The sequence below is a fragment of the Drosophila arizonae genome, chromosome X (assembly GCF_054131065.1).
Source record: "Drosophila arizonae isolate 15081-1271.41 chromosome X, UAZ_ARI_1.0, whole genome shotgun sequence".
Classification (NCBI taxonomy): Eukaryota; Metazoa; Arthropoda; class Insecta; order Diptera; family Drosophilidae; genus Drosophila; species Drosophila arizonae.
The window spans coordinates 27,415,305-27,440,006 of record NC_142927.1 but is presented as its reverse complement, the minus strand read 5'-3'; the positions used below and the strand labels follow the sequence as shown (position 1 = coordinate 27,440,006).

The 24,702-nt window shown below is 36.5% G+C and overlaps 1 protein-coding gene across 13 annotated transcripts in view; it reads right to left on the bottom strand.

The window, feature by feature from the left end:
* Positions 1 to 24,702, bottom strand: part of Sh (Potassium voltage-gated channel protein Shaker) — a 206,676-nt gene that overhangs the window by 9,715 nt on the left and 172,259 nt on the right. For 10 of the 13 annotated variants that reach the window (XM_089474131.1, XM_089474132.1, XM_089474130.1 and 7 more), the window contains 8 exons: positions 12,828 to 12,951; positions 12,595 to 12,763; positions 12,263 to 12,359; positions 9,534 to 9,729; positions 9,282 to 9,403; positions 8,531 to 8,684; positions 7,606 to 7,777; positions 1,346 to 1,475 (listed from right to left, as the gene is read on the bottom strand). In XM_089474131.1, the coding sequence (XP_089330257.1) occupies positions 1,346 to 1,475; positions 7,606 to 7,777; positions 8,531 to 8,684; positions 9,282 to 9,403; positions 9,534 to 9,729; positions 12,263 to 12,359; positions 12,595 to 12,763; positions 12,828 to 12,951 (1,164 nt within the window). Of the gene's footprint in view, positions 1 to 1,345; positions 1,476 to 3,739; positions 3,870 to 7,605; positions 7,778 to 8,530; positions 8,685 to 9,281; positions 9,404 to 9,533; positions 9,730 to 12,262; positions 12,360 to 12,594; positions 12,764 to 12,827; positions 12,952 to 24,702 lie in introns of all 13 variants that reach the window. The other 3 variants (XM_089474128.1, XM_018016077.2, XM_018016080.2) reach the window with 1 other exon arrangement.

The window sequence follows — 24,702 nt, the reverse complement described above, 5'->3', positions numbered from 1 at the left end:
TACTCAAAGTTTGGCGCAACTTTTAGGCGGGGGCGTGGGCCGGAGGGGGCGGATGGGTGGTCTTAGGTTGTTTGGACGACAGTAGCATGTGGTAAGTAGCGGTTGCTCTATTGCACGAGCAGCGGCAGATTGTTTTGGCATAGTTTGAAGGCGTTGGATTAGGAGTTGACGACTTGGGTATTAGGCACGGTTACGGCTGACTAACTTTGTGCGCGCGTGTGCATGTGTGTGTGTGTGTGTGTGTGTGTGTGGTGGGCGGGAGCTGGGTGTGGGTGTGGCTGTGTCTATGTCTGTGTTATTTTGCTCCTTGGCATAGGCATTTGGCATATATATGGAGGACATGCAGCATGCGTTCGATAAGAGCAGAGCTAAAATAATATTGCGCAACATGTGTTATTGTATCGATTTGTCTATCGATCAATCGATCGATTCGCTACAGCCACGGCCAGGCAGTTGCTGCTGCGGCAAGCATGGCTTGGCATGCTGCACTATATACGCAAGTCGAGTTAGATAAAATTCTTTCAACTGCAATTGTATATAAATGCATGTAGGTTGATATGGAGATCAGATGAGGCTATCGAGTAAAGTTATCGATAACTAGACACTGCATGAGATGCTTCTGTCTGTGTTAGTATGTATGTGTGTGGCTGGGTTTATTTTACTGGTTTCTTAGTTTCGACTTTATGTGAACTAAACAACGACACAACGTTACATCGATAATGAATAGAAAAACTGATTAAATAGAGCTTTTCTAAACACTTTTCGTTTAATTGATGTCGCTTAAGGCTGTCGTTGAATTGAACCATAACAGAACAGAATGGTACGCAACGGAACGAAATGGAACGGAACAGTAATAGAATGCTCTGGCAACACAAAATTGTATTAAGTAGACGGTTAGAGGTACATAGACAGGTAAATAAGTGTGTGTATATAGAATATACCAAAAGGAAACGAAACGAAATGGAAATGAAACAAAACGAAGTGGAATTGAACATAATAGCGTAACGAGTCAAATCAAGTTTAGCAATCGCAAATCAAAACCAGAATACGTAACGCATAAAGCAAACGAATCTTGAAAAGCCTCTTCTTCTGCAACTTTTGGATTAATTGAGTATTGTGAGGTTTGGTTAGTTTGTGATAAGAAGTAACTAAAGAGCTTGGCTTAGCGAAACAGTTAATAAGTAAATGACAACACTTGAGCGCAATTAGCACGCACGTTAAACGAACGAAAGAGTTGTAAGTGTAATGGAAATCAAACTCAGAATTGAAAAGAAAATCGTAAAGTCGAACGTAAACAGAATCGTAATCAGAAAAGTTAGAATTGTAATTGTATAGATTTGCATACGTCATGTCACCATATCCAACGGTGGTCATGGTAACGACTGCCCACCAAAATGCATCGGGTATGGACTTGAAGAAGGAATTTTCGCTTCCAGCTTCCGCAAAATAAACCGCTGATGAGAAGAGTACGACGCCTAAAAAAATTGATGGGAGAAAGTGCTTTGCATTGGTTCCGACTCGATAAATTCATAAACATAATTTTTTTTTCTTTTTTTACTGTATCAAATTAATATTCTTTTTTTTTTTTTTTATTACAAAATTTAATTTAATTTTTTTTTTTTTTTTTTTTTTTTGTTAAATTAAAATATATTTGAAATGAAAATAGTTTTGTTTATTGGAGATTCGGCTTGGTGTCCGGGCAAGTCCTTGTCTGTGATTAAAAGTCTCAGGCTGGATACGTATGAACGGTCCGGCAGATAATTCTTTCTCTACGTGTAACTAGGTATATATATATATATATGTGTGTGTGTATGTGTGAATGTGTGTCTGTTCTGTAGAGCGTGCTATGCAATGAGTTAACGGACTAGCTGATGAGCCGGCTAAATAGCGGACAAAGCGGAACAAAGTTTACAACTGAATCCGGAACCGGAACCGGTGCCGGAACGTTATGACATTTATAGTTATGGCTGCAACGCCATTGCATAGCATGCTTTTCAGTTCGTTAGACGCCTAGAATGAGCGAAATGTGTGTCAGTGTAGTAGAAAAAGAGCTTTGGAGTCTATGCAAAAATAAACTGAGCCACGACAGTCCCAAGCAGAAAAGAAACGAGTGGGCAGCACTGTTCAAGAGCAATTAATCAAATTCTGGTTTCCGGTGTGCCAAGCCCCTGGGTCTAGAAATATGGTGATATTGCAGTCTGAAGAGCATAAAGAGAACGACAACGATGACGACGACGACGACGATGACGATGACGACGGTCACGACGACGATGACGATATGAATTTGAGTTCAATTGTTGAGTGTTTTATTTGTTTTGTGTTTGGCATTCGACTATGGATGGTTAGTTAATTATTCTGCTTGGGGGACATTTGGGAAAAATCAAAAAGGGAACGAGACAAACGAAATGGAAGAGCACGAGAGAAAAAATTTAAGTGCAGAACATGCCAAAAAAGAGTTGAAATAACAAAAGAGCAAACGAAACTCAGAACTGGAAAGTAAATCAAAACCCGAAAATCTACAGAAAACCAAAAAATTATACAAAAATTAACTAATTAAAAGACAATATTGACAAAATGAAGAATGAAAAAAGTGCCTGGTTAATGACATCGTTATATAGACCAAGTAAACGACGAGGACACACAGAGTGAAGGTGAAGGGGAAAAAGAACAGGACAGAGAGCGCGAGAGAGCGATGAGGAGCATGGATTACAACGAGCGATCACAACAACAAAATACGACAAGGAACAGAAATAAGGCTATACAAGGCACAGACAATACGATAAGAAGATACAGTTATGGATACACAGAGCATAGTTATAGATACAGAACTTGTTATATATAATGTAGTAGTAGTAGGTAGTTAAGACATATATAGTAAGGTATTTATATACATATTTGCACAGGAAGAATATGACGGACTGAATCGATACCTAGCTGTAGGGACTTTTTAAAATACTCGTTTTATCAGAAACACAGTTAAATAAGAGCTGAGATGGGACAGAGAGATTAATAATGTTTGGATTTGTAAAAAAAAAAAAAAAAAAAAAAAAAAAAATTAAAGCAATGAAGTCAGAGAATACTATTAATCTCTCGGATTAGCAGGAGACCATAAGCGAGTAAAAGAAAGATTGATATGTGATAGGCTATTAGGAATTGATAAGAACTCTATGAGCTGCATATGCGATTATTATTCTCTTGGATATACTGGAGATACTAGAAGATATATAAATAAAGAGAGAGCGACAGACAGAGAGAGAGAGAGAGAGAGAGAGAAAGAGCGATATTTAAAAATGACATGAGTTTGACTTATTCTCCTAAATATATATTCATTTGATAGTGAGTAACTTAACGGACATGACATGATGAGAGAGAGAGAGAGAGAGATAGATTTAATATACAAAAAGGGACAGAAACATGTATAAAATATAAACAAAGAAAAAAAAAATTGACAGAAAATACAGAGAGAAGACGAAGAAGAGATAGAGACAGGTAGATAGAGGTAGAGATAGAAAGGAAATAGGGAAGGAAGCAATAGAGATAGAGCGAGAGACACCGCTAGAGTAGTTGTAGCGTTATACAATACACGGAGAGCAGTTAATAACTTGGTTAGTTGAGTAGACACACAAATAAGGCAGCACAGTTGTTATTAGAGTTGGTATTTTGTTGTTGTTGGTATTTTGTTGTTGCTATTGTTATCACTTTTGGATTTGGAGATGTTGATGTAAGTTTTAAGTTGTACCTCATATCACCATATCCCACCGTAGTCATGGTCACCACGGCCCACCAGAATCCGTCGGGTATGGACTTGAAAAAGGAACTTTCGCTGCCAGCCTCCGCGAAATAAACGGCCGATGAGAATAGTACAACGCCTGGGCGCAATTTCAAACAGAGATCAGGCGATAGATTAGTTTCAGTTTAATTAAATGTTATATATATATATATTAATATACACATATATGTATGTTGAGTGGAGTATAAACAAAAATTATGATATTGACAATAATAATAGTGGTATGGAAAGACAGGCAGAGAGAAAGGCAGAGAGAGAGACAGACATAGAGGTAGATATATAAATAGATAGAGATAGAGAGTATATTTCAGTTAGTTTTCTGCTTGGGTCTGAGCTCGTTTTTACCTGATGGGGAACTGTTTAATATATAAATATCAACATATATACATAAATATATATGACTGAGAGTAGCCCCAAGTGTACAGTATGTATAGAGTGCTCGCTAGTCGGCTATAAGCGACTAGGAATTCATTTGAATGTATGAATAGTTTTAGTACTATATGGTGTGTGTATTCAAAAAAAAAAAGAACTGATTATAGAGAGAGAGAGTGCGATTATTGGGCTTGTTTACTTTGATATTATTCTGTGCGCAAACTATAAAAAGGTGTTACAAAAAGACATTTTGCAATGTGAAATAAAGTGTTGAAAAAAAAAAAAAAAAAATAAAAAATAAAAAAAACAGTTTGGATCACTTAATTATTTCGCTTTAGAAAGCAAGTAAGTCTGTTTATGTCGGTTGCTTTAGGTTATACAGGTAAATAAGTGTGTGAAAGAGTGTGTGTTCTTTTTCATAGATCGCAAAATATTACAAATCGAAAAAAGGGGAATGCTCACAGCGAAAGTCTTCGGCTGAGACCGAAGGTTCAGTGCACAAATGTTGAGAAACAACCGAAAGAAACTCTACGATTTGACTAACATTTGTGCAATATATAGACTGATCAGCGGGAGAGGCAAATGAAAAGTTATCGATCTATCGATCAATCGATTTGCTTGGCCTTCTTTTTTTCGTTTAATGTTAGGTTAGTATTGCTTCTAAGTTGTTGCAGCTAGCTATAGTATCTAGTATATTAAGACATTATTTAGTTATCTTTTGGTAATATTTTTGTTGTCGGTATTTTTTTTTTTTTTTTTTTTCATAATTGTACAGAAAAACAGAGAAATTATCTAGATAATTACTTTGTACAATACGAAATACATATATAAATATATTAGTTAGTATGATATATGTATAGGTATATATATAGGTATATTAAATATATACTACACTACGGCAAGCCAAATGATATTCGAAATAAAAGAATAAAATATTTATATAGAGAATATGTTGTTGCTATGCATATCAATTTGGCCGCATCATCAGTGAAGAAATATCTCTCCATAAGCGCTCTAGAATTTCCGTTCTCTTGTGAGTTCTGTAAAGTTATTCTAAACTAGTTAATAATATATGTATTTATATGTAGGTATAATTAGAGATGCATAGCAGGCGCTAGTACTTAACCAACTATCCTGCCATTTGATTTTAGCCACAAGAAATGAACACCAAATATAAAATAAAATATTTTAAACGAAACGATAGTCAAACACAGACAAAACTCAACTCGAACGCAAACTCAAAGACCTCGCTTGAGATAACCTTGTTTTTTTTTTTTGTTTTTTTTTTTTTTCGTTAGTTTTTTTGTTAATTATATTTAAGTAGGCGATATACTATATATATCATATATACATTGAGAGGTAAGTATTTATTAGTCAACGTATACAACAACAAACTATAAAACTAAATGAAAGCCAAAGAAACGACATCAAAAACAACGTAGGTGAAGTTACGGTTACAAATACGATAACGAGTACGGTTACGAATACGATTATTACGATTACGATTACGGTTACGTTTACGTAATGCGAAACAACTTGGTTATGTTAATAACGTGAACAACAATACACAAAATATATATATATGTTTATAGGTAGAGTATATGTTATAAAAAATATTCTTTATTTTTTTAGCTTTTGAAAAACTCTCATTTGAATATAGGTTTTTGCTAAGGTTGGCAGTATTTTTCTAGTATTTTGCCAGCGTTTTTCTAGTATTTTTGCTAGTATTTTCTAGTGTTTTTTTTTTTAGTTTGTGTCATCTTGGACAATTCGACGCAAAGAAGATTGCCAATTTTAAGGCATATTGTCCGCAGTTTGTGCAGAAAAGAAAGACAGACTATAAGATATGAAAGTGTATTGTGGTTGATGATGGTGAAAATAAAGCTGAAATCGAAAAATATAGTACAGATGATTATAGATTGTTATAGATGGAGTTAAAGTCAAATAGAGTATTATACTGCAACAAAATACGTATGAACCTTAAAATTGCCAACGACTTTAGCGGTTGGGGCGTTCATATAAAAACCATAAAAATCGTGTTTTTACACTGTCAAAGTATATCAGGAGTAATAGACTAAAATTCGAGTACATTGACATTAGATTTGTTTTCTAGCCAAAAGACGATGGAAAAAAATGTTTAAGTTGGCATACATACAATGTATATGTATGTATGTAGGTATATATCGATTTAACTGTTACGTTTACTGATACCAATACTGTTATCGACTAGCTAAAATCTTTTCCGGACCCAAAAATTAACAAATAAATCAAAATTAAAATATACATACATATAAATAAAAATAAACATCGAAATGGGATATTTCATTTGTTTTTGTTACTATTACTTAAGCTAATTAGTAGACGACAATATTGTATACTATATATGTATATTCGTAGCGGGTAATTACACATACATCATATATGTATCTCTCTATAAATATGGAGATATAACGCTCTAGAGGCGCCTAAGTATTGTATATGCTGCATCTGGTATTTAATCTATATAAGCTACTCGTATACTAAGTAGTTGGGTTTCGTATAGTTTAGTTTTAGTTATAGTTTTAGTTAGGTATATAAATAGTATAGATCGTATATTGTATAGACATGTTTTATTCTTGATGGTATTTGCATGTATACGTAAAATATACTGTAGTTGTTAGGTAATAATTAGCAATAACTAGACTTGTAGAGTAGATTACTTTAATGTATTGTTTACTTTAGTTTAGCTTGTATATGGTAAAATAAATTTATCTATATGTTGTATATATAGATAGCTCATCATATGGATCCTACGTAAAAGTATATATGGGTAACTTATTCAAAAATACTGGCAGACAGAAAAGATCATTCGTTTGAAAGATGATCTTGAATGCGATGGAGCTTCGGTTTGGGGATTTTGATAATTGAAATGACAAATGAAAATTGTTAAAAAGCATATAAATCGACTTAGTATATCAGCTCGATTTGATATCGAGCAAAATTTTCGTTTTGTTTTTTTTTTTTTTTTCATGAGTATTTGTATTTTGTGTTTTAAACAAATAGTGAGGAGTTCAAAAATGTGCTGGCTTTTTGTTTGTTATGTACTTAAATTATATGATGTATAAATATTTAAATGTTTACTGTAGCTGTAGTTTTGTTTGTATCTCTTGGTATTTTCAAAGCAGGATTTAAAAAAAGTAAATGTTTCCTGGTATTCTTAAGTGGTAAATTGGTCGGGTCAGAATTGTTGTTGGAGTGGGTTTGTTAGAGTATAGGTCGCTCGTCGTAAAAGTCATTATTTAGTATCAAAAATAGTTGTTGTCGTTGTAGTTGTAAGTTAACAGTTAGGTATAAAAATATGTATACAAAGTATATGTATGTGTGAGTATATGTTTAGCTGTTGTGCTTTCTTTTTTTTTTTTTGTTTTTTTTTGGTTTTGTTGGCTGCTTTGTTGTTAACTTACCTATAAATAAGAAAAATATAAGTAAACCTAATTCCCGCATTGAGGCTTTCAGAGTTCGTCCTAATATTTGTAAACCCTTCGAATGCCTAGATAACTTAAATATTCGAAATACTCGAACTAATCGTATCACTCGTAATATTGCCAAGGACATAGCCTGATTCGATGACTTGTCCTAAAAATTTATAATTATTTATAGATTTGTAGATTGAGATGTATGCAACAGGTTGTTTTGATAAGAAAGTAGTTCATATAGATAAGATGTATGTAAATACATATATGTATATATATATATGCATAAAGAGAATGTACATATATATATACATGTATGTGTATATTTGTATGTGAGAGAAAGTGTGTGCCACGAATTAATCGCTTCGATTTGTGTGTCGAGTATTTGATTTTAGTTAGAGTTAGTTAGTAGTTAATGTACAACAATGATTCGTACTGTAATACGATATTGCAAGAGCACTAGGATAGGCATTTATAGGTAAGTAGTATATATATCAAGTATATTACGTAGGCAGAAGCATTGCTATCAAATCATAAGCTGATTACATATTTAGGTATTCGTATATGTATATGTTCAATGTTTCTCGCAGTTGAGCACATTCATATGGTAAATATATAATTTTAGAGAGAAATCATAAAGTTCAAGGCAGGCAATTCATTTCTTACTTATCAACAAAAGAAAAACCAAAAAAGAGATTAGTTTCGCAATTTTTTCTATGAAAGAAATTTGGTATTTTTTCTTTCTTCTTTTCGAAACAGAAAAACATATTAAACATAACACAAATGCAGTTTATTATTCAATTTGTATTTTTTAATATGTACAATGACATGTTTTGTCGTGTGTGTTTGTGTGTGTGTGTGTGGGTGTGTGGGTGTGATTTAGCTTTACAGTTTTGGCCAAACAAAAATCTCATACCTGTGGACTGACTGGCGCTTTTGGAAGATTTAAAGTATCCTCCTCTTCGGCAACGACAGTCGCTAGTGTTATAAAGTACGGAATGATGGCGATTATGTCGATAACATTCATGACATCCCTGCAGAAATTTAATTTGTTCGGACATGCGAGGAACCTGCGCGGTCGCAACACAAAAAAAAAAATATAAAACAGAAAAGAACAGAAAATTGTACCAACGCGTTTCGACAGAGGCGTCAAAGAAACACAAATACACAGAGAGAGATAGAGAGAGAGAGAGCGAGAGCGAGAACGAGAAAGAAAAAGGGAGAGAGAGAGAGAGAAATAGTGAGAGCGAGAGACAAACATAGTATGATTAAGAGTAATACAGTGTGGAAAAGAAGAAGCAAAAAAAGAAAACGTACAAATATATTACATATATATATCAAGATGTTCTATCCATTGTATGCAAATGTATTTAGATCTAACTAGATATTATAATAAATCAATCAGAAATAATTTAGCCAAACTTGGTATCCTTTAAACGTCAAAAATTTGTTATTTAGTTAAGTTCCCTCCCTTTGAGCCTTGAATATCCAACAACTGCTTGTATACAAGAGTAATTTAGTTTCGAAATCAAAAATTTAGTTCCAGATCTAGGATGCAGACGCCCATTAATGTAGCCCTCATTGAGTTGTGGATCACCACGAAACGAGTCTAGGTCTTATTAACTGATTTATGGATAGGTTAGTGTGTTCTTAATGCAAATTCATACCTGACAGTTAGTTCAAATGTAAACCAAATAATACATAACGTTTCTATAAGGAAGAAAGGATCTGTGATGTCAGGCACCTCGTCCTCCTCGATTTTTGTGCCATTTGTTGTTGTATTGAACACCTGCAAAAGACAAACAAGCAAAAACAAAAACACACAAAAACAGAGAAAATGTCAAGCGGTTTGAATTACAATTAGAGTGAGTTATAAATATTGGAGTAGTGTTTGGATGCTATGTTCGTCTGGTACGTACCTTGTAATGCTTAAATTCGGGTAATGTTTCTAGACAAAATATAACAATTGATAGCAATATAACAAATACACTAATTATGGCTACAACTCTGGCGGCTTGCGAGCTCTCTGGGTACTCAAAGAGCAGCCAGACTTTTCTTTGTTTCTCATTATCCGGTAATGGTCTTTCTTCCTCTTTAATAAAGCCTTCATCCTCTCTGCATGGGAAGATAATAAAAGATTATCGGTGGTTAGCGACATTCGTATATGTACATATATGCAATGTGGTGTATGGGTGTGTGTGTGTGTTGAAGCTTTCTGAAAGCTCATTTCGACTTGTCTTGGTGTTGGCCCTAAGCAGCGTTTTGGTTTGGCAGCCAATCGGGGAGCTCTACAATTACAGTCTACAAATTCAAATCAATCGCTTATCGATAAGTCGCAAAATCAATAACATAATATTGGGTCGAAATGATAAACATGAAGCGTTGCGTTGTGTTTTAAGTTTGATACGGTGCAATTTGAGTCTACGCTTAACTTCCGGCTTGCTATCTGGCTTCCTCCTCATCATCTTTGCTCCGGTTTGGCTAAAGCGACGCCGGCCACAGTGCCCCCTTTTATTGCCGTATGAACAAAATTTTAAGCTGGTGGTCAAGTGATTAACAAGTGATTCGACAACGGCCTCGAGCTTTCATACTCTTTAGTTCGTTCTATTGTCATTGTGCAGCTGTCGAGTGTGTGCGTGCGAGTGTGTGTGTGTGTGTGAGTGTGCGTGTATTGGTCCTTCTCCCTTTCTCTGTATACGTCCTTTGTGTATTTCCTTTGTTTAATTCAATCCGCATGAAAGCCACAAAGTATGTAAAACGTTCAATAATTGCCTACTGCAGTCGCTTGAATGAGAAGCCACAGATTTCAATACATAGTAACAACAACAGGTTTAACAATAAGTATAGCTGCTATGAGGGTCCGTCTCTGTGTGTGTGCGTGAGATATTTCTCGTTTCATAATATGAACTATTGTGGCTTTAAATGTGGCATTCGAATAGCTGAGCTCAGGTGAAAGGAGGGTGGAGACAACATAAATAACAGGAGTGTCACACTTCCAAGGTGCATGCTAAATACTATGCATGTTTATACATATATATCATGTTCAGTATTTAGTTCTTCAACATAATACATAATATATTATATTACGAATGAATAACACATTATTCCAATTATGGAATAATAGCATTAATTTATGGTAACAGAAAACGTAGTATAACGCCCATGTCGTGTTCCGTTATCCACTTCATTTCACATTTATCCTTAAAAATTGGCGAATGTTTGATTTTTAGTGTTCCATTCCATTGTTTCATTATTAAAAAAGTCTTGGTTTCGTATGCCACATATTCCATTCTTATGTTTCATATATGTAAACACTACTTCATTTCATTTCCCATACTTCGAATATCACGTCTCGTATATTCATATAAGTTATATATGACATGCTATGTTTTAGTTAATGTGTTCCATTCTCATATTCCGTAAAGAACAAAATTATTTCAGGTATGACGAGTTTGTTTACTCTGACGTTTCTTTCTATAATTGAAATACTATATATACTATATACAATATATACTATATGTATAGTATACGCATGTCATGATTTCATGTTCCATTCTCTTGTTTTAAATAACTAAACTCTTGCTGTTCATTCGGCATGTATCAAATGCCACATTTCATATATTACATCTGGTTTTTATACATGTCCTGTTTTCTGTCATGTTTGATTCCCGTGTTTCGTATATCATTTAACCCAAATATATGCCCTGTTTCGAATGCCACACTCCATGTACACTACGATATGTTACTATGCAAGACATTTAATAGATAATAATGTGACACCTTCAAAGACGTTCCCATGCTACATACATACATATGTACATATATTAAATCAATATTTATTAATATAGTTTAGTGTGCAAAGGTGTAAAGTGGAAGTAGAACTGATATTCTACTCAACTAATCAGATTATGCATGTATCAAATACTGTTGCGGTCTAATGTGCAATATATTTGTTAGTTTGTCTGTTTCTGTGTGTGTGGGTGCGTGTGTGTGTGTGTGTCTGTTGTCTTGCGTGTCAGGTAACTAGGTGCCGTGTTGCATGCCTTGTGGGAAAGGAACTTGGGTCAACAATCAGCTGCCGCCAATGAGCAAAACCAATTCGCTTTTTGCTGCATTTCAGTTTTTGAGGAAATCTTCATCTGTGTTTGTTGCTTTTAATTTTAACTGTGTAGAAAACAAGTGGGAAAGCTTTAGATGAAATGCCCGGCTCAAAGATACGGCGCTACCATGACTGTGAAGAGCAGTCCGTGGGTTTCAAAAATAATTCGAAAAAATTGAGGATAAAAGAGATTGAAAAAAAAAACACTTGTTTTTAAATAAATTATAAAAATGATTTTGGAAGATTTTCAAAATTTAATAGAGTACAAATTTCTTATTTTTTTTTTTTTTTTTTTTTTTTTTTTTTTTTCAATGCTGAAATTTAAAGTCTCACTTGCATTATAAAGAATATGGATAGTTATTTTTACTAGCTATTTGGTAGTTCACTGAATATGCCAAAGTGCAAGGGGTATTTTTCAGTCGGGCTACTAAAGCATGCTCACTTGTTTCGTTGTATTTTTATAAATTGTTTTGGAATTTTTGTAGTTTTTGCTTTTAGTTTTGTAGTTTTTTGTTTTTATTGGGTACATTTATGGGGCAACCGGCTTACCTGAATTTATTAATTGCTTGATCACCTAATTCATAAAATTTTATTTCTTCACTAAATACGTCTAAAGGGACATTGACCGGTCTCCGTAGTCGGCCACCTGTGAAGTAAACGCAAGCGAATCGTAATCGTGTTGCATGCGTGTATGTGTGTATGATGGGCGTGGCATGTTGTATACAGAGAGTGGATGTTTGGTTTGTTGACATTGGTATGTGGTATGTTGTATGTGGTACGTGGGAGAAGAGAAGAGTAAAAGTGAAAAGACATTAGAGAATCGTTCGACAAAAGTAAGTGGCACTTCAGTTGGTATTCTACTCATCTGGCTGGCAACTTACCACTCTGATAATAGTATAAAATCGCATCGAAGCTCGGACGACTACGGTCAAAAAAATATTCATTTCTAAGCGGGTCAAAGTACCGTAATCTTCGAGCTGGATCCCCAAGCAGTGTGTCCGGGAACTGATTTAGCGTACGCAGTTGTGTTTCAAACCTTAACCCGCTTACCTGGAATGTAAGCAATAACGCTTGTGCTATATGAATTGGTTGATTGGACCGATCGGGTACTTACATTTATAACGACTCTCTCGCAGAAATCATGATCGTGAGGAATGGGTTCAAAGTGTTGTGGTCCGCCACCAAAGCCATGACCAGCCCCCCCTTCTTCGTCTTGACTGCTCAATTTGGGCAAAGACCTGTTGATGAAACCAGACGAAATTATTTAATTAGATATGTTACTTTAGAGGATTGACTTAACAGCTTACGAAATAAACAGCATCGTGCAAAGACAGAGTGTTTATTCTACAAACTATAAGTAACGATAAGAGAAAGAGGGAGATATGTATGGGCACAGATGAGAGTATTAAAATAATGGTGGGATGAAGAGACGTGGAGCGAGAAAGAGAGAGAGACATAGAGAGACAGAAAGAAGAGAAAGTGAGATAGGAAGCATTAAGAAGGTGAAGGAAAGAGAATAAAAAGGGGTTAAAGGGGTATAGAGAGGAAGATAGAGAGAGAGAGAGAGAGAGAGAGAAAGGCGAGTGAAAGGTGATATAGTAAGAGAGAGGAGTGAAGAGATGTAAGGGACAAATATGAGAGTGGAAGAGAGAGAAAGAGAGAAAGGGAAAGAGAGAGGGGGTGATAAAGGGATGGAGAGAGGGCAGACTCTCAGAATTTGAGAAGAGAAAAGAGAAATAGAATGAGAAAAGCCTGTAGAGGAAAATATGAAAACAGAAAGACGTACACAAAAGGAGAGTGATATAAAAGGACTCAGTTGTACCGTGATTAAGCCCTAGCAAGAAAGAGATAGAGATATGAACCTTATCTCTCATTATATAATTTTCTCACTTTAAATCCTAATTGTCTGTCTGCCTTGATTTCTACTTATAAAGAGGGAGCGACAGAGATGGACAGAGCTGATCGGACTGAGATTTAGCCAGAGGAAAGGAAATGCCTAGCTTTAGCTGTAGCAGCGTATCCACAGCATCCATTGTGAATGCGGCAACAAAAGTGAACAATCCAACTGCTGCAGCCATTTTTTAGCTAGACAGCCCAAGGTGAATGGGACGGGAGGAGATGAAGCTGGTTAAGCAAACTGTTATTTGTATGGAGTATAAATCTGTTGCCTAAGCGATGAGTCTGAGCTGGTTTTTCCAGCTGTCGCTGCCATCACTTCGCCCCAATTAAAGATGCTTTTTCCAGCAACTGCTGCTAAGTCGCAAGTGACGCGCAGGGAAAACCTGTCGGATTTATTTGACTACAGAAAGGCAAATAAACGGATAGAAGTCGGGCGCACATTCAGCCAGCCATCCAGCCAGTTAAGACTCGGGCTGGGCTACTCACTCTGATGGGTTCTTTGGGCGACAGCTCCAAGCTGCGGCTTAAAAAGTATTTACAAGTACTTAACTCTCAAGAAATTCACAGATATTTGTCATGAAGCGAGCCAATTGGATTAGATATTTAAATTTGCTTGAGAGTCCACAGCAGCAGCAAAATGTGAAACTGAATTTCAATTTGAATTCGAAGCGAAAGCCGAAGCTGAAGCTGAAGTTAACGTCAAAGCAGATGCTGATGCTTGATCTGAAGCTGAAGCACTTTGACAATCGTCTGTGCTTGTCACACATTTTTGCACAAATATTTCGTTTGTTCGTATGTGCGGAGGCTTTGCCCCTATTTGTCAACTCAATCTATTAAAACGAATGTCAGAAATTGGAATTTGTTTTGAGTGAATTTCGTATGCAGAATGAAATATGCACGAGCTGCATTATGCAGCAATCAAATCAAATGCTGAGCTGTAATTGATATTTGATGTTTGATATTTGATGGGCTGTGCGGTATTTACCGTTTAGTTGTTATTCATTTGGCTTTGCCTTTGGCTTTTGGGGCATGCAGTGTGGCAAGCCGCACCTGCAGCAGTCTCACCCCCAGCCCCAACCCCAACCGCAGTCACATGTGGCATACCGAGGCCCATTGAAAACCATTTAATGCGCATTCAACTGGCGGAAAATAGCAATACTTTTTGGCCCAATGCCCTGCCACACGCCATATGCCACATACACCCGCACACCCACATAACTCTACCTTCTGCACTGGCTGTTGCTGCTGCTGTTGCTGGTCTTGAGCCCGCGGCAGCACAGGAAGGCAATAAATGTTTACACATGTAATTGAAATTGTATTACAATCCACATAGATATGCCCACTCACTACACATATATATACATATGCATGCACATATATATATTGCAGCTGCAGTGAAAGGCGTTGCATATGAGGAGGCGCCACGGCTGGCAAAGTGCCCAAAATGGCAGCCAAAAGAATTTTATGCAGCCTTTCGCCCTTATCGCTGATGTTGCCAACAACGTGCAGCTGTTTTCCCTGTTTTCATTTTTTATCGAGCTGCGGGTGTCCGGCCAGGCAATCCTTTGATACCCTGCACACATGCAAAGGTTTATCGAATTCTTAAATTGAAATTACAAGTGAAATTGCCCTTTTATCTTACAATAGCTCAACATTTATTAAGCCATCAACTATAGACGAGCTAAGGAAGAGATGTGAAGAACGAGTGCAAGTCAAGAGAGCATCGATCAAAGCAGAGCTGTGGCTGGTAGTTCAGAAGGCGTGGCATCAAATTTGAAATGGATTCTGAAGTTGTGTCAGCATCTCTTTGATTCCAATTCTACGCAGGAGTCCAGCCAAAATAGATAACAATGAATTTCGAAATAAATATCAGAAAAAAAATAAATAATAATAATAATAATAATAATAATAATAATAATAAAATAAATAAATAAATTAAAAAATAATAAAAAAAATAAACTGATATGAATTTTACTTAAAAAAGAGATAAAATAATATTTAAAAATAAAAAATGAAATATGAATAAAATAATGGAAATTTATTAAAAAAGATATTTAATAATATATAATAATAATAATAATAAAATAAAATGATATAATTTTATTAAAAAAAGAAGATAAAATAATATTTAAAAATAAAAATATAATATAAATAAAATAAAAAAAATAAATTAGTAAAAAAGATGCTTATCTTCATATTCCCATCGAACTGCTTTTAAATTGTTTTATTTATTACTAAACATATTTTTTTCCCCAATTTATGACGTAAAGCTGAATGATAGATAATGTATCTTACTATTGGGGAGGTTCGATTAAAAGCTTAATTTATGACTTTTTAATAAAAATAAATAAATAAAAATAATAAATATATGATCTAGCTCCTTTACTTCAAGAGATATATCAATTCAATTTTTATTTTCAATTTTTAAAATAAAAATCAAATCATAAGTCTTATTTTTGATTTTTATAATAAAAATCAAATATAAGACTTATGATTTGATTTTTATATAAAATTGTTTTGTAATAATTATTTTTGATTCTTATCATAAAAATCAATTTTAATTATTAAAAATAATTTTTTTTTAATTTATCAAAAAATAATAATTATTTTTTAATTTTTTCCTATAAAAGTTATAATCGTTACGGTCCCTGCTTTTTATACCCTGAACACATTGAAAATGGGAAATCAGGGTATAATGGTTTTGTTGAAATGTATGTAACAGGCAGAAGGAGGCGTGGCAGACCCCACAAAGTATATATATTCTTGATCAGGGCGACGAGCTGAGTCGATTTGGCCCTGTCCGTCTGTCTGTCTGTCCGTCTGTCCGTCTGTCCGTCTGTCCGTCCGTCCGTCCGTCCGTCCGTCTGTCCGTCTGTCCGTCTGTCCGTCTGTCCGTATGTTTGAACGCGTCGATTTCCGAAGATATAAGGGCTAGAGACTTGAATTTTTTTTTAAAATGACCGTATATACAGCGCGGACGTCGAGTTTGCTTTTAAAATTCGATAAATCATCCCGTTATGTTTTTATCGACTAAAAACATTCAAGTTCAAATCAGATGCCTCTATAGCTAATTGTGAATGATTTTTTTTTTTTAAATTTCTCAAATATTCAATATAATATGTAGATCATATGCTGAAAGTTTCATTAAATTCCGTTCAGTCAAAAATTAATAAAAAATAATCAAATATTTCGCCAATTAACAAACGCACGTGCAGCAGCTACAACAGAAACATTCGTTTAATCACATCAGCTGTTAGTTTCGTTTAGTTTTGGTAGATGGCGCAGCAGCAGTGAATCTATTTGAGTTTTGCCAGCGCCACCAGCAGGAGTGGGGTGGCCTAGTGTGTTAGATGCATGACGCTCGATCAAAAAGTCGCGGTTCGAATCCCGATCGGTGCAACACTGATGTTAATTTTTTTTAATTGTTTCAAAATATTTTTATATTTTCATAAATACTTTTTCTATTTAATTTATATTTTTAAATACACCGAAATTGAAATTTTAACTATACTTTATGTGCGTTTTTAATAGTTTGGTTATTCTAGCAGATTCTTAGAATCACATCAGCAGTTAGTTTCGTTTAGTTTTGGTAGATGGCGCTGCAGCAGTGAATCTATTTGAGTTTTGCCAGCGCCACTAGCAGGAGTGAGGTGGCCTAGTGTGTTAGCAGCATGACGCTCGATCGAGGAGTCGCGGTTCGAATCCCGATCGATGCAACTGATGTTAATTTTTTTTAATTGTTTCAAAACATTTTTATATTTTATTAAATGAGTTTGGTATTTTATTTATATTTTTAAATACATCGAAATTGAAATTTCAGCCATACTAAATGGGCATTTTTATTTGTTGGGTTCAGGGTAGTATCTAGTCGAGCACTCTCGACTAGAGTTTTCTTACTTGTTATTATGAGCTGAGCTCGTGGTCATTATGAAATATGAAAAAAAATAAAGTTAAGATTTGCAGAATGGTAAACAGAAAGACAGACAAATGCAGCTTAACAGGCGATTGCTCCTACATCGGAGAATGTTGTAATTGTAATTGTTTTATTTATTAATTTTACCACATAAAATTGTTGTGTTGTATACTAACTTTAAAGTGCAAAGGAAAAAGGAAAATATATGCATATGTCTACATTCACTCATCGACCATCATTCGTAGGGTATATGTGGCCGTTGAGCAGATGCCGCTTAAATTTTGTCTCTCTCAATTTTTGGCCGTCGAGGCGTTGTTGCATGGCATGTTGCCTGCCTTTGGGCGGAGGCGGGGGGTATTTAATTAAGCGTGTAAGTGCACGGTCGGCGGTGCAAGAAATGACAGACGAGCCGAAAATCGCCAGGCAAACCAGCAATCTAGTGAAACACCTGCCCACGCCCCACCACCCACGCCCCAGGCATGGAGGCGTTTGGATGGCTTAATATTTTGGCCACATAATTGCATATTTGATGACTCGCATAGATACACAGCTCCACTTGCCACAGACACGATGGGCGTGCTAGGTGTGGGCGTTAGTGTGAGGCAACGAAATGCAATTCTGCATAATTGAGATGCCAACTGAGCCGAACACTTGGCCAAGCGGCAACGCCTGTGACTGACTAGGCCGACTGACTGACTAGTCGACTGGGCGCGATGCTAACCAACTCAGTTTTGAGGTTATGCTGCATGCGTGTCGCGTTGCGTGTTGCATGTTGCATTGCGCATGACGTCAGCGTCACGCGTCAACTGACATACATATGTATATGTGTGCGTGTGTGTGTGTGTGTGTGTGTTTATGCCGCCTTATATTTTGCCATAAGCACAATCTGTGCATACGGATAATTAAGCACAGGCGACAGCGGTCAGGCAGACACACACATACACACACACACACACATACACGGAAACACACACATGTACATGAAATGAAATGTCAACAAACAATTGAAGTTTTATGCAAAACGCCAACACAAAACTGCATACGTGTGTGCGTGTGTGTGTGTGTGTGTGTGCTCAGGTTGAATATTCATTCACACACACACGAACTACTTGATGGGCGGCCTGCTTTCTCCCTATGCTAGTGTTAGTGCGTGTGTGTGTGTGTTTATCTATGTAAATGTTTTGGCTGTTGCGCTCTCGCTCCATCACATGCCGCAGATCTGCAACTATATGCATATGCATGTGTGCGTATATGGGTCAGCGGCACGACTGTGACGTCATTGTGCAAGCATCGCGCAACGCCACGCCGTGTCTCGACCTATTTTTTAAAGCCGGGCTAACATTTTCATTTGCTTTTACACGCTGCTTCGCATTCGCAGTCGTAGTCGCATTCGCATTCGCATTCGCATTCGTATTCGCATTCGCATTCGAATTCGGATTTTGTTGCTGCACTTCCGGTTGTGTAGCAGGCGTTGCATAAGCAGCTACGGCTTCTGCATGCAGCTGAAGTTCAATGCGATAGCAGTGCCAAGTCGAAAGCAGGTCGACTCTAGAGCAAAATCACAGCTCATAAATCTTATGGACAGCATCATCTTGGTAGGCTGCCCACTCCCCACTCCCCACACCCTACCTCCAAGCCCCAATACCCGAGGACCCCTCTCCACGCCTTGTTAAGCCTCTCACTCTGCCTGTCTGCCTCTGTGTGCGTGTGTGTGTGTGTGTGTGTGCTCTTGTCTGAATGCATGCCGGTCAAGGCAACACGAGTAATCTGCTCTCGCACTGGCACTGTCTGTCCAAGTTCCCACTCTCCCCCCGCCCTCTCTCGCTAAGCCTCTCGCCTGCTTGTTCGACACGTTTATATATTGCAGCAGACTCTATTTTTAGTCCATGTCTTCGTATAGGGTATATGCAATGTGCATGTTCTGCACATTTCTCATGCTGCGGCACGTTTTGCCACATAAATACATATATATATATATATATATATATATCTATATGTACATATTTTGCTTCTGCTGCTGTGGGGCCAATTAATGGCGAAAAATTAAATGCAAATGCAGCAGCGGCAGCAGCAGCAAATGCTGCGACACTCGCGGACCAAATACGTGACATCAATTTGGCCAACTTGTCCCCAAGAGCCTTGAACTGGCGCATCTACTTAATCAACTGCGAGTGTATCAGTGTATGTGTGTGTGTGTGTGTGTGTCTTTGTGCGAATGCAGTTAATCAAAATTGCTGACAATAAAAACTACTGCAAATGGCAATCAATGAAGAAGAAGAACAAGAGGAAGACGAAGTAGAAAAACTAGCTGAAGCAGCAGCTTTTTAGAAAACAAAATCTATTGCATACCCCAAGGCGCAGCCATTTAATACATTGTGTGTAGATATAAATCTTTTGTTACAGATGCGACAACTTGACATATGAATTTATTTAATCTTACAGCATTGATCAAGTGTAATTTCGTATATGCATGTACAAAAGGGAAAATATGGAAAATCGATCCATCATTGGGCGAAAAACAGCTTAAAGCCCATTACAATCGAATGGATTTTGGGCCTGTAATGAAAGTTATTTGATTTAATAGCTATGATATATGTAGCACTATATACCTAACAATCTGTATATAAACATAATTTTTAATCAACAGCTTCTCTTTGCCTCTCTCGACTTCTTCTCGATTTCTGAAATCTCATATGTCTTTCAGTTTATCGGCAACTGTTAGAAAACTAATTTTTGTGCGTCTGTAATAGGAGAACTTTACAATTTAATTATTGGCGGTTTTATGCACATTGATATTTACCGAAACTTAGTGCTTTTTGTTGAGATACATTAATACTTTATATTCGAGCGAAAATAATCCAAAAAGTTTGTAAACTCGTTTATAGTTGTTCGCTTGGTTGCCATAAACTTTTGCATGAGGCAACTTTATGCAACAATTAACAAATTATTAAGCTTGAAGACTTCATTACATCAATATGATATGATATTTACATAGATACATGAATGTATTTATGTACTCATATACATATATATATTTATATATTTGAGTATGGAGCAGCACTTTATTCGGGTCGCTGTCTAGAATGCTGATGCCGTATCTGCAAGTGCATTGCGGAAGAGCATAGAGCAATTTACGACTATCCCCGACATACAAAAGAATCGAGTGCTGGGACATGGGACTGGGACAAACCACAATGACCTGCTGTGGCAGGCCATGGCAAAAGGAAATCATATGAAGTTTTAATAAAAAGCGTCGTCCTAAAGAGCAAGGACAGCAAAGTTGGAGAGCTTTTCCGCCAAATATGACTAAAATTATATTAGAATCTAATTTTTAGACTAAACATTTTTATTTCACTTAAGTTGCTCTTGATTAATTTTATTTGACATCGAAAATAAATTCACATTTGAAGGCATTAGAGGAGATAGCACTATAGTTACCTATACCGATTACCTATTACCGATACCTGACTATAAGGTTATCGATACTTCATTATAGCGTCATAGAGACTCATCAAAGTTGTGTAAATAAGTAAAATACAATTGAAACAATGCTATTTCGAATTATCGGGATTCTACTGTATACAAATTGTTTATATTTATGTCTATAAAGGCTTAAAACGAACTGAAGATCCTATAAATCATATACATTATAGATCTCGATATGCAATACATATAATACGTAAAAAATACAAAATTTGTATATACATTTAAATATAAATATATATGCATTTATCAATGTGATGGGCGATTATTCTTTTATTATTCTCGAGGAACCAGATCAAAAATCAGACAGTATGGCCAAGGACTGCAGTTTAAGGATATCCTAGCACCCGAATTTGAGAGCAAGCTCATATCCAATCGAATTTATACATACTGAATCGAGTCTATAAATAAAATTTATCAATCTATATAGTCCCTTAAACTTGACCTGCATAAATCATTGTTTCATTGTATATATACTGTATTAATAAGTCTTAAAAAAAAAAATGTATTGATTTCTACTCGAATGAAGTTGCCAATGAGATAGCAGTCCATTAAAATTTAAGATTTAACTGTGAATTTAATGTACAATACTTCATAATATGACGAGTATTTTCTTGATAACTCTTGAAAAGAGTAATAAAACTCAATACAAAATATTGCCAATTTCAGATCTCCTAAGTGCACAAATTGCACTTTAACTTGAAGTAATCAACTTTATCGCCAGATATATATATGTATATATATGCACTGTGCTACATTTTTCTTTTTCAACAAAATGAAAAATCACTTTTTTCTCTCCCTCCCTCTCGCTCTATAGGAATAAGAATATATAAGTATATATATATATATATATATATATATATATATATATATACATATATATGTATATATGGATGTATTTGTATTTGTGTGTGGACGTTGCTTGAAATGGGTTTTCGTTTGAGTTTGCATTTGAGCTCGTGGCATTTGCCGTGGCAGCCAGATACAAAGATAGACACTGAGAGAGAGGGTGGCAGAGGCAGATAGTGGCAGGGATAGGAGCAGACACTGGCGTCGCGTGGCAAGTGCTGAAGACAGCGTTGCAATCAATCGCCAAAGCCAGGCAAAATCACGGCCAAAGGAGGCGGCGAATTATGCAAATCTAACTTAAAGCTTGAAACGTGTCTGCCACATGGGGCAAGCTGCTCACAAGTTGTCGTTGTTGTTGTTGCTATTGCCGTTGTCGTTGCCTTTGCCGTTGCCGTTGGCTGACCTTGGCTAGCGCAACTTTGCGTGCGCAATTTGTGTTGCTGTTATTTTTGGCAGCAGTTCTCAAATTGTGCGGTGGAAAACATGCAAGCGACGCTTGTTGCTATTGTGCCATGGTGGTGCAGGTGGTGCAACCCGTGGGCAGCGGAGCGTGCGTGGGTGGCTGGCATTTTAAATGTGTTCCGCTGTGCCGCCTTGTTGAAACTTTAGCTCAGCTCGTTTATTATCCAAACAGCAGAGCTGATGAAGCAACTGCCCCCAGCTGAGCAGAGGCGAGTGAATGCGACCCGAAATACCCTGTAATCCTGCAGTCGATACTAAACTAGAACAATTTCCCCAAGACTCGGCTTGCTCCACCTGCAGGCGCCAGCAAGCCAACCCAATTGCCAACTGGCTAGAGGGTATATGGACAGTTAACGGAGCTGCGCACGGCCAACAACTTGGCCAAATATCTTCGAAGCGGAGCGTGTCCAAGTGTGCCACAACTACATGCAGCAGTTGTCCTTTTCCCTACACACATAGCGCTTTTTTGCTCCTGCCATGCAATTTTCTTATGGATTTTCTTTCGCTTCTGGTCAACTTCAGGCAGACACACTCAAGTGATGTAACTGCTGGCAGTCGCTCGAGCGAAGAGGCGATGTCAGCATCGAAAGGTCTAATTGGATTGTTTCAATACTGCTTGCCGACAGCATTTCCATTTAGAGCCAGCTTAATTACTGTTGATTGTTGTTATCGATATGAAAATCGATTATTAAAGCTATACATTTAAATTTGATTATGCATTCAGATAGTATTATATATATTGTTATTCACTGTAGGAATATTTCTAAATATATATGAAAATCAATGAATATCGATTCTTAATTGAACACAGTTAAACCAGCTAATCAATGTTTGCCTATAGATCAAACTAATTTCAGTCGATACATTTCTGGTATATATGTATATTTATATATATAAGTTATTCATGTTTAATACAAGGCACAACACATCTAACGTCTTTTAAGCAATGCTTTCTTTGTGGCAAAAAATTGACGAATTATCGATAAACTATTCAAATCGAATTTGATTGCTATAGGTAAGCTAATCCACGAATCACAAAGGTTAAGTTTAGTATATATAATTACGAATATATCAACTGACTTCGTGGGAATATAATTCGAAATCTACAATATCGATAATTTTAGTTATCGATTTGTTTTGTCTATAAGTGCGAAAATGAAGCGCAACACTTAAATATTTCCCATCTTTTGCTCTATTCCACAAACCAAAATAAATTTAATCAAATACAATGAATGGTTAACGAACAGATATCGATAACTTTCAAATAACATTTGATATGCAGAGCTAGGGATAATATGTCTATCTAGATAGCTACTGCAATTGCTTTTCAAATATGTTTAATTGAGTTCATTATGGAGATGGTATCGACAGGTATACGTATGTGCTTCAATATGTCAATTCCAATTATAACTGTTTATAATTACGTTATGTTATCTAATCAGTTTGCCAGCGACTCTAATGAAATGAGATTTGTTAAGCTTCATTCGCTCTGATTACTTTTCAAATTAGTGTAAGAATACTTGAAAGCTTGACAGCTGCTTGACTTCAGTGCAGTTAGCAACGAAATGAGAGAGGGGAGTGGAAAGTATTTTCAAATATTATCCAACCCTGGCGGCAGTTTATTGTGCGATTGTCGACAGCATTAATCAGGCTGATTTGCAGTGTCAGCTAATGGCAACAATGTGGCATGTGGCATGTGGCATGCGGCAAGTGGCATGCGGCATGTGGCATGTGGCTTGCGGCCGGTGGCGTGTGGCATGAAGCTAGTTAATAGACTTGATAAACACAATGAACAGAATTGGCTTTATGGCTTTCTGGCTTTCTGAACTTTCTGAACATTCTAAGCAATGCCAATTGTTCCGCTTGGCCATTGGCGAACTAGCTGAATGCGCGGCCAAGTGCCAAGTGCCAAGTTTTCATTATGTCTTTGACATGCGGTGTTAATTTTTATGCCCAAACGAAACCGAAAACGAACGAAACGAGGAGGACGAATGAGGGAACCGAGGAGGAAGCTGATGAGCAGCAGTTGATATAGATAACCGCTTGATAAAGACGTGGCCGTAATAAAAGTAACAAGCAGAATGTAAACAACAAAAGGCGACAAAGTTAAGCGAGTGAAAGCGAAACACACAAAGCACAACAGGCCAGACAGAGCCAAAAGCGAGCCATATATCTATCTGTGTATGTTTGTGTGTGTGTGTGTGTATCGTGTGGCATTGTTATGGCCTTTGTTGCTCATGTTGCTGACGTTGACGTCGCTTGTCGCTTGTCGCCTGTCGCCTGTCGCTGCCAGCTAGGATCAAAAGTCAAGAACAATGACAGCAGCTGCGAAACAAAACAAAGCAGCAACAGCAACGGCAACGGCAACAGCAACAAAAGGTTG